This window comes from Aplidium turbinatum, chromosome 15 (assembly GCF_918807975.1).
Source record: "Aplidium turbinatum chromosome 15, kaAplTurb1.1, whole genome shotgun sequence".
Lineage (NCBI taxonomy): Eukaryota > Metazoa > Chordata > Ascidiacea > Aplousobranchia > Polyclinidae > Aplidium > Aplidium turbinatum.
The window spans coordinates 7529014-7542300 of NC_137486.1; the positions used below are offsets into that span (position 1 = coordinate 7529014).

A 13287-nucleotide genomic window follows, 5' to 3' on the forward strand; every position below is an offset into this window, starting at 1 on the left:
GACGAATAAAATTTTAATCGTGATGTTAGCATTTTCAGATCATGTAATAAATTATTTGTGCTTTGTGTTTAAAATTACTTTCTGAAACTGTCAGTAACAAGGCCAGAGAATGATTTTAAGTCATCTTCAATTTGCTGCATATTTGGATGGTTTTTATCAAAAATGTTGATGGGTTTCACCAGTCGAATTTATTTTTTCTGTGCTTTCAATGTAGGCTAATTTATATTAGTGCTTGTGATGGGCGTTCTGAAATGTGGTAGCGGTAGCCTACCTAAGTTGGTTTGCATGTTTTTCCATAATTCTTTTTATATGGACTGTGCGTATGAATTGAGCAACCAATTAATTTACACAAGCTTGCGGCTTACTTTGCCTACTAATCAACCTTTATAAGTTTTTGTGTCTATAGGTTTCTAGTTGTATATTAAGTGGCCCGGTCTTAAAACAAACACTTTGTAGTTCTCTTGAATTCATTAAATATTTGCCCACCCCCCAATTTTTTTTCAGGCTGCGCTACTGAAAAGGGACGACCGTGTTGAAATTGATATTAAATTGCAAAGTATTTTGCGCAAAATTATATGCTTCTGATACATTTGGTTCGCGAAGATGCCGAACAATTGTTTTTTGGGTCGCGCCAATAAGTATTTGCGAACCCTGTTTTATGCAATAGATTGAGTTTCGCTTTTAGCAGCATGATCGTTGCTTATTTCACAATGTAAATATTAAGGACCTGTTTAGCCTGATGCTGCGAGCCGAAATAAAGTTTATGTTTGAATAAAACCACAGAACTTCACCTGAGTATCGCAGCAGCACATAACTTCTTTTTGTCTTTCATTATTACTAGGGCGATTTTTTGTCGCTAAAGTTACTTTTTTTTAGTTGTACCAATTAACAAAAAAATGTAGAACCAAAATTTTATGGTTGTGGGGTCAGTATTTAAGAAGTTATTAAGTTACCAAAAGTCACTTTTTGTGTTTTTAGGTTAGGCTACACCATTTACAAATGCTTATGCAGGATACGCCATTGTACATATTAAGTGCGTAAAACTGTTTTTGTTTTTTGAGTCACCTTAGGCCTACTGTGTTTGAATTTCATCACAGAACAAACCTTTGTGCTTTTACAAAACCCCACCTTATAATAACCTTTGCCACCACCAGTTGTCTACCAAGGTGACAAAGCACCTACTATCATCACCTTCAGGAGAGCGGGAACCTACGATTCAACCTTTTAGACTTTTCTCTGCCTATAAAACGGTGAATGGTAGTTTTATTAAATATTTCTGGAAACTTCCTTGGTTTCATATTATTTGAATTTCTATTTTTTGTTGTTGACGGAACCTATTTTAAAGTTTGTAGTGTTTTTTCTACACTTATTAGGAGGCTACAGACTTTTATCATGTTGAACGTAAACAAGACTTCTTGAGGTAAAAATGTAGTGTATCAATAAAACATAGGACCCCCCAAGTGAGGGTCTTGTAAACCACTTAAAATATCATTTAATGCAGGGGTGTCCAACACGTGGCACGCGAGCCAAATATGGTACGCGGCGTATTTGAAAATGTTACTCGCGTTTTAAGAAAACTCGATACCAAAAACTAAGATTTCTAAAACAAGCAATTGCTGTTCTTCTGTATATTTGCAACACAAAACAATCGCATAAATTGCAACAAATAGGTCTACCATTTTCTTCTGACCAAAGTTGCCACATCCTCTTTGAGGCATTACACGTGGTTTAAATGTTAAAGAAACAGTGCCGAAACCGAAAGTACTCCGCAATAAAGTTTCTGATTACCACTGTCAAAATTGGTAGGTTTAACGATAGTTGGCGCACCTTCCAGCTTCCATGACTGGCAAACAAATGGGGCTGTGACACTCCTAAAGAAACACTTGCAAGAATTTGAGCTGGACATTCTTATAGTGCATTGTTTCATCCACCAAGAATCCTTTTGTGCGAACATCCTAAAAAATTGTAGTAAACTATCGCACTGACGACACTAAATTCACATAGCCCATCAGTAAAGGTTGTAGTAAGATATTAGCCTAAGCTTACCGTGAACTGTGATGATTAGGCCACATAGGCCGACGACAGATGAATAACCGCAAGGATTTCAACAATATGTTAACACAATAACACGCTTATTCTGATTCAAGTAAAAACACAGCAGCACCATTATTAGCTCAAATGACTATTAGTCGCTAAATAGTTGCTGCAAACGTTAAACTGATCTGTTGACTGTAGCCTATGTGCAATTGTGCATTGCGCAAAATTCAAAGAACAAAGAAACGTAGTAACGAACTCAGATGCAATTATGACGTAACTATCACACCCCGAGGTAACACAGCACATGTTGCTACTTAAGGAATTCGAATTCAGCTGGTGACACATAAAATAGGAGGCTGGCAAATACGACGTAACACTAGACACCATCAAGTTTTGATGTGCCATTTCTGAAATGACAAAATCTCTTTCAGGTTGAAAAACACTAACTAAGCAATAGACGTAGGCTACTTTATCATCAAATTAAAGGTGTTTCATAAAACAAAAATTTTGTATGTCAGGCAGTTACAAATGTAGGCTACATACAGTACAACCCCCACGAAGTCAAAGTGCTTGTGAACATTAGCCACTTCAATTTGCATGAACCTCGAACTTGCAAACTACATATGCACCCAAACATGTGAAAAAAAGAAACATTGTATTCAATCAATTTAAAATACTCTTCATGGTGTAGGCAACATCATCAGAAAATTGTTTTTGTTCGGTATTTACACTAAAGAAAATCTATCCTCGTAACCGGAAAGGAGGATCTTACTCATCACCAGAAAATTAGTCCTCATCACCAGAGTATTGGTCGTCATAACCAAGATTTTCTTGATCACCAGAATATTGGTCATCATCACCAGAGTATTGGTCGTCATCACCAGAGTATTGGTCGTCATCACCAGAAAATTGGTCGTCATCACCAGAATATTGGTCGTCATCACCAGAAAATTGGTCGTCATCACCAGAAAATTGGTCGTCATCACCAGAATATTGGTCATCATCACCAGAAAATTGGTCATCATCACCAGAAAATTGGTCGTCATCACCCGAATATTGGTCGCCATCACCAGAAAATTGGTCGTCATCACCCGAATATTGGTCGTCATCACCAGAAAATTGGTCGTCATCACCAGAAAATTGGTCGTCATCACCAGAATATTGGTCGTCATCACCAGAAAATTGGTCGTCATCACCAGAATATTGGTCGTCATCACCAGAAAATTGGTCATCATCACCAGAGTATTGGTCGTCATCACCAGAAAATTGGTTGTCATCACCAGAATATTGGTCGTCATAACCAAGATGTTCTTGATCCCCAGAAAATTGGTCGTCATCACCAGAATATTGGTCGTCATCACCAGAGTATTGGTCGTCATAACCAAGATGTTCTTGATCACCAGAAAATTGGTCGTCATCACCAGAATATTGGTCGTCATCACCAGAATATTGGTCGTCATCACCAGAGTATTGGTCGTCATAACCAAGATGTTCTTGATCACCAGAAAATTGGTCGTCATCACCAGAAAATTGGTCGTCATCACCAGAATATTGGTCGTCATCACCAGAATATTGGTCGTCATCACCAGAATATTGGTCGTCATCACCAGAAAATTGTTCTTGGTCGTCATCACCAGAATAGTGGTCGTCATCAGCAGGAGGACCTTGCTCATCACCAGAATATTGGTCGTCATCACCAGAATATTGGTCGTCATCAGCAGGAGGACCTTGCTCATCACCAGAATATTGGTCGTCATCACCAGAAAATTGTTCTTGGTCATCATCATCCAGATCTAGAAATCTAGTGTCATCGTCGTCCCTCAAATCGTTATCCAAAATATACTCTGCCCATCCTAAAAATCAAAGACATGAGCAGTCAGTCAAATGTTAGAATTTAGTCCTGCGATATGAATGTAACTTGTCGTAAGCCTGTGTAAGAGGTGATTGAAACTGAGTGGTAGAGTCAGTATCCCGTGAGATTGCTATTAAACATTCAGTTAAACATTTACTTATTTAATTACTTTATTGTTAATTATGGTTTGTGTACATTAGCTGTAAGATTTTCTATTTTTTTGATTACCGCAACCGGCATTTATGTAGCCATGGCTACCTAAAGATACGGCCTGATTTGTCACATTTAGGAGAAATTCCCATGTTTTGCTAACTTTGGACTAATGTTTAAATATTTTTTTCTAAAAATTTTATTTTTACACTTTCTTTACTGCTTTCCTCAGATGACACAATAGGTTTTAACATCCTCAGATGTTAAAAAAACATAGAAAATTTGATTTCGAAAATTTTAGTCAGACTGTTAATTTTTCAATAACAGTCTGATTCAGCGTTTTTCAACTTACTTTTTCTCATTTGCTATTGCTTCCCCAAGGCAACAAAAAGCTGTTTTACCATTACGAGACAGCAAAAAGTAAAAAAATCTCAGAAAATGTCAGTCAAACACTAACAGTAGCTGAAATCAAAATGTGACAAATCAGGCCGCATCTCCAGGTGGCCATGATGTATAGCCTATTTTTGGAAAATCAAAGAAGATGTGGTGTGATACAGTAAAGAAATTTTTGTTGTTTAAAACGCATAAGATAGATCGATCCAGGCTTGCTTGCCTGGCACAGTGAGTAGACCTACTTCACTATGCAGTACATTTCAAAATTTTGTTTAGTTTAGTTAATTTCTTTTTTTATTAGCTTTTTCTTTATGTTTGTTTACATTGTATTATTTACGACGTGGTAAAAAAGGTTAAGTGAATTATTAAAATCTGTGACTGAGACTTTGTGATCCTGGAGCCGTGGTCTGACATCTCTATTTAGGGGATATACCCTACTGTACTGTAGTAGGCGAACTAGCAATCAAAGAGAACACTGGGCATAACATTTTTATTTGTTCAATATTTAAGTGAATGATAGACATGCCCAACTAACATTTTTGGCGTAAGTTGAGCATCAGGTTTGAGTAGCATACATTGGGTATAAGTTGTATAACCGCGTACTCGTGTAGGCTATAATAGTCTATTAAGTTACGTATCATAGGTTTTCCATCGGTTGCTGATTGGTTAGTGCGTTTGCCTCTGAATGGGTAGGATGGGCTCGATACCCTGATGGGTTGTACCGAAGACTTTTTGAAAGTGGTACAAAAATCTTATTCCTGCATGGCATTCATCAAGGAAATGGTTTCAAGTAATAATGTAGCCTACTCAATAGCACCTCTATACGGCTGCATTGACAGTGTCTGCTTTGAAAAGTGCTGATGAGCAACGTATTCCACGATGGATGCAACGTTACGTAAAAACATGCATTTCTAATATTGAAGTTATAGCCGATGTTTGTATCACAAAATTGAAAAAAAAAACATAAGTTTATCATATAAGAATACAAACGCTTATCGGTTTATGGTTTCAGCTTAACCAGTGCTGTATTCGTAAGAAAAAGCACAGGGTATACTGTCGGATTTGCCAAAATGATAAATAATACACAACTTGCAAAATACTAATCTTTATTCTATTTATACCATAACATGAATTATCAACATCAAAATTGGACGAGAGGTACAAAATTATTTATTTTTCTATAAATACATTCCAAACAGTCAGAGATGGGCGTGATCTTGATCTTCAAGATCACTTTTTTTTTGGTGATCTTGATCTTGATCTAAGATCACTTTTTTTTGTGTGATCTTGATCTTGAAAAACAATAAGATCAAGATCACTTTAAAATTGAAGTTTACTTACTAGATAGAGGCATTTTTTTAGAACTCATACTGTGCAAAGTAGTTAGTGGCAACTATTAACATTAAGCCACTGAATATGTGTCCAACAAAAGACGATTTAAAATCACCATCTAATCTGGTCAGCGTTACCATTTCAAAATTGAAAAAGTTTTCTGTGTTGGTCATAATAAAGAAGTCAACTTTCGTGTAGTCTACTTTATGTTGACGTATAATAAAAAATGATTTAACTTTGTTCACAAGTTCCATGTGTAAATTTTATAGAAATGTTTGCTTTCTTTGACTCAATTTTAGATGTTTCAAAAGTCTAGAATGGCGGTGTTAAAAAATCTGGACTCTAGCCGACTTTGGTCATGTAAAGTGGTTTATTGCAGCAAATTAACCAGACCAAGACTTGTTTAAGGTCTGAGTATGGAGTGGTTTGTCTCACCGCAAACCTCTGAACGTTTTTGAAAGCAGACAACAGTAGGCTATCAATGTTGCCAGATGAGTAAATAGTGCAATAAACATTGACATAATGAAGTGAAACTTAAAACTAGCCTACTTAGTAACACGAATAAAAACTCCCACATGAACCAGACAAAAATTTGGTAAAAAATGATGCAGTTTAAACTTTTTTTTATTTATTATGAATAAAAAGTATAAAACTATTGCAAATTTTGCGACTTTTTCAGTACCGTACTACTGTAATTAACCTTGGCCTTAGGTGTGACGTTGCGGTTCTACGCAAACTACGTCAGCAATTGATAGGCCTAATAGCAACAGTCATTAACTTATTACAATTCTTAGGCCAGTGATCGAGTAGTTAAAATAAGAGTTAGCAATACCAACTATATACCTTTACCCAGGTTGCTTATAGCAATTATTTTTTGCAACATCATTGATCAAAAACTTCATTTTTTTTCAAGTACACAAAAAGTGATCTTGAAAGTGATCTTGATCTTCAAGATCACGATCTTGATCTTGATCTTTAAGATCACATAGTTTGGTGATCTTGATCTTGATCTTCAAGATCACCTATTCTTGGTGATCTTGATCTTGATCTTCAAGATCACCAATACTGGTGATCTTGCCCATCTCTGCAAACAGTCTACATCTTTAACCTCTTTACAAATTTGGGATCTAGTAGCCTATTCTTAGCTTGTTGTTGTCGCATCCAGGCTTAGACCTGGTGGTTGAAGATTTAGATTAAGTGGACGGGAAGACAAGGAAGCCAATCTTCGTGACCACCTTCAAGCATGCCTTAAAACAGGGGTTCCCAACCTTTTTTGCTGTTCGTACCCCTTTGTCAGGTCAGAGTATTCTTCGTACCCCCAAAAAATTCTGATTGAACTTTTCAGGCATATATTGCTAAATTAAATTGCTTATATAGCTCAATTAAGCGTTAAACCGATATTTCACACAAAAATGCAAAAATTACCAAAATAAATTAAATGTCAGTTATCTTGTTTGTCACTTCTCAGTGAGATATTTGTTGCTGCTTCATTGATAAAATTCGCTCAAGCGATGATTCGATTTTACTCAAGGCAACACGTAAATCATCTTCCAGTTGCAGACGATTTCTGTGCTTATTCTTGATATGCATCATGGTCGAAAAGCCACTTTCACAGTAATAAGTTGTTGAGAAGAGAAATAACACCGTCATGGCTTCCATAGCAATACTTGGGAAAGATTCATAGCAAAACACCAAAAATCTTCTAACTTCGATTTTTCAAATAGCAGTTTCAACTTTTGGCAGCTTTTCATTTCGATGATGTTCTCCTTCAAACTATCCTTATCCAACATTTTTAAATAACAACAGTTATTTGTAGATAATTGTTTTTTTTTTCAAAGCAAAGACCGTAATGGCATAATATCATCTAACATTCCAAAATAAAACTGTACAGTGAAATCTGTTTGAAAAGCTTCTCTGTGGCACTAGGATCTTCGTACCCCTTGATGTTTAATCTCGTACTCCAAGGGGTACGAGTACCCCCGGTTGGGAACCCCTGCCTTAAAAGGTCCTGCCGAAGACACAGCCGCATGCTCGTAAGCGGTATCGAACCGACGCCTTTCGAGTGCCGTTCCAGGGCTCTCACCACTCGGCATTGCAGCCGACTATGCAGTCAGCTCGGCTATATATCTTTAGCTGATCCGTGGTTTAGCAGCCAGGATCTTACATATTTTTAGCGGTAAATTGATAGCCACAGGTAGTCCATTGCAATTAATAAACATCAAACAGCTCACATTATTATTAATGGTCCTCAAAGGGTTAAGTAGTTAGTTAGTAGTTGTCAAGAATTAGGCTAAGGATAGCATACGCACTCTCTTTGGAAAACCAGAGGGTATACTCATAGTTGCTCGAAAAAGCAGAGGGTATAGGCTACTGCGTATACCCCCGTATACCCTCGAATACAGCACTGAGCTTAACAGAAGATGATCCAGCTTATCGAAATCGGTTTTTACCTGTTTAAGATTGAACTGATTAGTGTGAAAATAGTTTAGTCTGCATCAGTTTATGATACAATAAACTTTGATTTTAATGAACAGAATCTTACGACAAACATATCATAAATTTGTCAATTTCATTTTTTTCCGAATATATCAACACATTATGCAGAAAAAGGTTGATGCTATGACGTTTCATTGGTTTCAAAACAGTTTTAAGACTAATACTGTATTTTAAATTTAACATTTTTCGCTTTGTAGCTTTTTCCTACCCAAGCGATGTTTCACTTAACCCACTACCCAATTTACCCTATAGGCCTACGGTCTCCTTCAGTAATGCAAAAACGTACAGCAGTCTAAGGCTGCACGCTGTGATGCAACAACATGAAATTGTTTTCATGAAATTGATTTAAAAACTGCAAACTTTTTACGTTGGTTTCGCAAGTTTAAAAAATTAAGTTGTTAGAAAAACAATTTTACTAGCTGCAAACAATTACGCCTACTATGGCGATTATGTTTTTCAAAAGACTATATTACAATCAGGGCCGGATTAAGGGTGTATGGGGCCCTGGGCTGAGCTGAAAGTGGGGGCCCTTATCAAGTGACATTTTTCGCTAAAAATGAATGGTGGAGTGGGGCTACAACACGGGCCCAGCATGTATCTGTGGCACCGAGCCCAAACAGCGGACCAGTGGCGTAGCCAGAAAAAATTTTGGGGGGAGCCAAATATTTGATGAATTGAAGAGAATAACAAAGTGTTTGATTTAAAGCCATCACCAGTTGATGTGCAGTGGCGTATCCTGGTGGGTTGAAGCAATAAAAGTGGTAGGGGGGTTAGAGCGTGCCGAAGGCACGCGTATTCTAGGGGGGTCCGGGGGCATGCGCCCCTGGAAAATTTTTGAAAAATTACACTCAAATAATGGATTATAGCGCTTTCTGAAAACACTTTTAGAGTAATATTTGTATGAAATTTGTTAGCAGATAAACAGCTATTAACTTATTAAAGATAACTCTTGCACACAAACGGGCAAAAAGTGCGTCTAAAATTAGAGAGCACTAAAAACTCAGCTACACAAAAACTCAATAACTACACAAAAACCCAACAGAGTAAGCCATTCTGAAATTGCTTCCATAAATTAGTTCAAAGAAACGTAAATCGCGTAAATTTTGCACGATTTACGATTTGCAAAATTTATTGGTGTCTTTCTGTGTGTCTAAAACAAGTCCTTGGGGGTGTTAATAGCCAGATGTCTTGGAAAACGATATAAATTTCTACAAACTTTATTAAATTTTCAACAAAGGGCTCAACTTTGGAATCCAAACTTGGAAATTTTGGGGGGGGGGGCATGGCCCCTTTCGCCCTTCCTGGCTACGCCTATGCAGCGGATCACCTTCTTGTTTGCCCTCGGCTTGCAACACGGTGCAGTAGGTGGGACCTGTCAGTGTATAACTCCGTTGCGGAAGAATGTGTCAATCTGTGGTGTATCAACGAACTTTAGAAGACTCGATAGAAGAAGAACTGCATCATATCTAACTGACCATCTTGTATCAGACAATGTCTTCAAACAGGCAAACCATCTAGGAATTTTCGATGGACTTGCCAACGATGAGTAGACGAGACGAGCCATGAATAAAGGCTTTGCAACAATTCAAAAAGCTCAGCGGCAGAACGGCATGTTTCTACAGGACATTTAGGCTGGCGATTAAATTAAGTGAATGTGCTGTGCAAGGGATATAATGAGCTACACTACATTTCTCGCGCAGAAGAGCTTGAAGACCGTTATACTTGCCACTCATATTGGCAGCATTATCATAACTTTGACCCGTAATCCGTACCATTTTCGGATATGAAAGTATCAAATAAATATGTTTTTTGTTAAAAAAAAAAGAAGAAAAATTGAATAACTGGGGTTGGGCAGGGGTGCTGCAGCACCGCAGCACATTTGGGTGAGCCACCCTTGCTTGTTTGAGATACGAATTAAAGCAGTAATCTCCAGCTGTGCAACTAAAAAAATTAGTAGATTTTTTTCTTGAGGTGGGGGCCCCCAAAAGTGGGGGCCCTGGGCTTCAGCCCAGTCCGCCCCCCCTTAATCCGGCACTGATTACAATGACCTACAATAAAGTATATATTTTGTTGTTTGATTTATAGCAGTTAACTTACCAGCATTGACGCACGCAACAGTAAAAAAGACACAACATAGACCAAAAAGTATAGTCAACGAGTTCATCTCGACAATTGAGTTGCTCTTAGAAACGATAAAATAACTGAATACGTGGCCCTGCAGTGGTTCAGTTTATAAAGAAACGGCTGCATAAACATGAAGAAAAGAATAAACGGATGCTGTGCAAAGTTTTCTCATCTTTTGAACGGATGGGTGGAGATAAATCTTTGCTTCGCTGCTGTGCATCAAACTGCAAACAGACTTTTGCAAACAACCTTTTGCAGGGGGTTTGCCAGATGCCTGTGACTATGCATGTGTATGGAAGCCAACTATGTAGTAAATTTTTGTGTTATAGTTTTCGTCGTCTTCGAGTGGCGTATAACGTGATTTCGTTTCGTATTTTATGTGGACTGCCTCGCCACATCAACATCAGTGGGCTTCAAATCTCTTGTAGCATAACCACATTTGAGGCCTTGATAAGAAAAGCTCTCTTTCTGTTTATCAAACGTGCGAAATTTCAGTTAATAATTTAATTTTGTACTCATTAAATCGGATTCTTTCTTACTGCCATCATTTCATGAACACTACCAACAAACAATGTATCTCGTATAAGTATAACCTTATTACACGCCTAATGTGTCTACTTGTTTCTGCTTGAATATGTATAATAATGGACGATGCATGCAGGTGAATTTGTTGAATTGCTCTCTCGCAAGGTCTGAAATATACGCTTTAATAATAGTAGCAAGTTTGTACTGTATAAATAATTGTTGAAATGAAGTTGCAGTCTACTATACTGGCTACATTTTTGATGCAAATTTTGTAGGACTATTCTAAACAAAACGGGGCCTTTTAAAAAATAAAAATAAAATAGTAGGCTATCCAGTATCCATGCTGTGTTAGATCAGACATGTGCAACCTGGAGGCCTCACTGCCGCCCGCCATGTGATTCTTCGCGGCCCGCGTGGTACTCAGCATAGTACTGAACGTGTAGCCTATACTAGCCATCACAAATTAGCCTACATCACATTGTTTCTAGCATTGGCGGTAAAATGGGACTGAAAGAGGCGAGGGATGAATCATAAAAACTCTGTAAACAGCGTCTTATCTTCACATAAAAGCGAGTGTACAACTGTACATTTTTGCGCGCGCTACCTAATGTTGCGCTGAAGCATTGTGATATAGGCCAAGGCAATAATGCTGCCTTACAATGTAATAACGCTGCCTTGCAATTTCACAATGCAAGTTTAGCACTTAGAAGTGTGTGAAACAGTGTTATCAACCTTGTGCTTTTTCCATAAACTTGATGAGTTTGTATTTTTTGAGTTTGCGTTTTGTTTAGATTTGCTTGTTGCTTTTTTTTTTCAAGCCGTTTTTTTTTAGTTTTTTAATTTAACTTTGAGGGTGAAATTGAGAATGCTTTGATATGGTCAATATTCTACCATTTCCCAATTTCTTCTTACTTTCAAAATAATGTTTGCATGAAAACCGGGGGCACAGTAAGTAGGCTAAGTGAGCTCACAAATTTCCCAGTGAAAATACGTCACAGTAGGCTGTTGCAGTGCAGAGAACATGGCACCACCGTTTTCAGAAAAGTTTTCAGGTCTTTTATAGAAACAACAATTCTGATGACAAAGCAGGGAGTACAGAAAACCTTCTCTGTCGGCGAAGACCTGCAGCTCTTTCATAAATTACCTTACAACAGTTCATAGACGTAAAAATGACTTTGGTGGAATCTGATTTTTTAGAGATCACTTTTAACTGCAAAAAATTACCAATTTCTGTTGACCTACGCAGGCCCGGATTTAGGGGTGGGGGGAAAGAGTGCAGTTGCCCCGGGCCCCCCTTTTGAAAGCCTCCCCGACGTAAAAAAATGTGATTTTGTGTGTTGTTATTATTATTTTCTCTCAGCCTTTGAAGTTTCTGCAAAATGCTTCCTTTTTCTTTCAAGGTTAATTTTTAGTCACAAGGTGGTGACTGAGCTTGGCGTAAAGGCAGTAACGGTGTAAGTGACTTTCAAGTTACCTTATATGTTAAAGTTTTTCCCGCCAAGGCCGCAAAAAAAAATTTACACGCGGGCCCCCCGATCTAAAAGTGCCCCGGGCCCCCCATCAGCTAAACCCGGCGCTGGACCTACGTATTTTGAGCTTATTTTTACGTAATAACCTACTTTCATAAGAAAATGATCTTAAACTTTCTTTAAAAAAAAGTTAATGCGGCCGCGTTATCATTCAAAGTTTTGTATTTGGCCCACTAGTAAAAAGATTGGATATCTCATATAATAAATATAGGCTATTTTATATCATATTTGAATAAGGATTTTCTGATGATCCCCCTTCAGCCTAATGGTGCAACAGGCTGTAGAGGTTTTAAAAAGTAATAACTATATTTGATAATACAATTTGCGCTGCTTGAATTTTTTGCTTGGGATTTAGCACTTTTTGTAGTGTTAAAAGTAGATTGTTTTACTGCAATTGTTAAATATTTTAAAGTTTGAACATGCATCTTGGGCCACACAACAAGTCCTTGCGGGCTGCGTGCTTGAGACCTTTGTTCTACGTGGTGCAAAAAGTTTATGATAGGACAAACACAAACCAATTAGCTGCTGTTACAATCATATTCATATCGCTTGAATGCTTTTTTCAGGAAATTACAAATTAGACGTGTTTCCTTTTTTTTGATCCAGGTTAATTGATAGGACTAAAATTTTTGAGAAAAATAGAGGCAAAGCGCTGGTTGGAACATACGTCAAAAAGTCTGCTCAACTTAGCAACGATGTTTTTCCCACCAACGCAAACCTCATTGGCCTATATAGTTTTCTTTATTGTATGCAGTAGCATAGCATCTTTTCACATATAAGCTAGGTGGGCAATTGCCCACCTAGTCCCTTCGCTTGCCCCCCTAGCCCTTTCTTTGCCCCCCTAGTTTA

General features: G+C 37.7%; 1 protein-coding gene across 1 annotated transcript; it reads right to left on the reverse strand.

Moving 5' to 3' along the window:
- Nucleotides 1-1619: 1619 nt before the first annotated feature.
- Nucleotides 1620-10437, reverse strand: LOC145784844 (uncharacterized). Its single transcript, XM_082596684.1, has 2 exons — nt 10358-10437; nt 1620-3890 (listed from the first exon to the last, which is right to left on the reverse strand). Exons 1-2 carry the CDS (start codon nt 10422-10424, stop codon nt 2824-2826), a joined length of 1134 nt encoding a protein of 377 aa, XP_082452810.1. The 5' UTR covers nt 10425-10437; the 3' UTR covers nt 1620-2823.
- Between the last annotated feature and the right edge of the window lie 2850 nt (nt 10438-13287).

What these genes read in the sequence shown, in the direction of transcription:
- LOC145784844 (XM_082596684.1), bottom strand. Translation starts at nt 10,424, where the DNA reads ATGAACTCGTTGACTATACTTTTTGGTCTATGTTGTGTCTTTTTTACT. An exon ending in TGTTGCGTGCGTCAATGCTG is followed by an intron (nt 3,891 to 10,357) that starts GTAAGTTAACTG and finishes TTTGATTTTTAG; the next exon opens with GATGGGCAGAGTATATTTTG.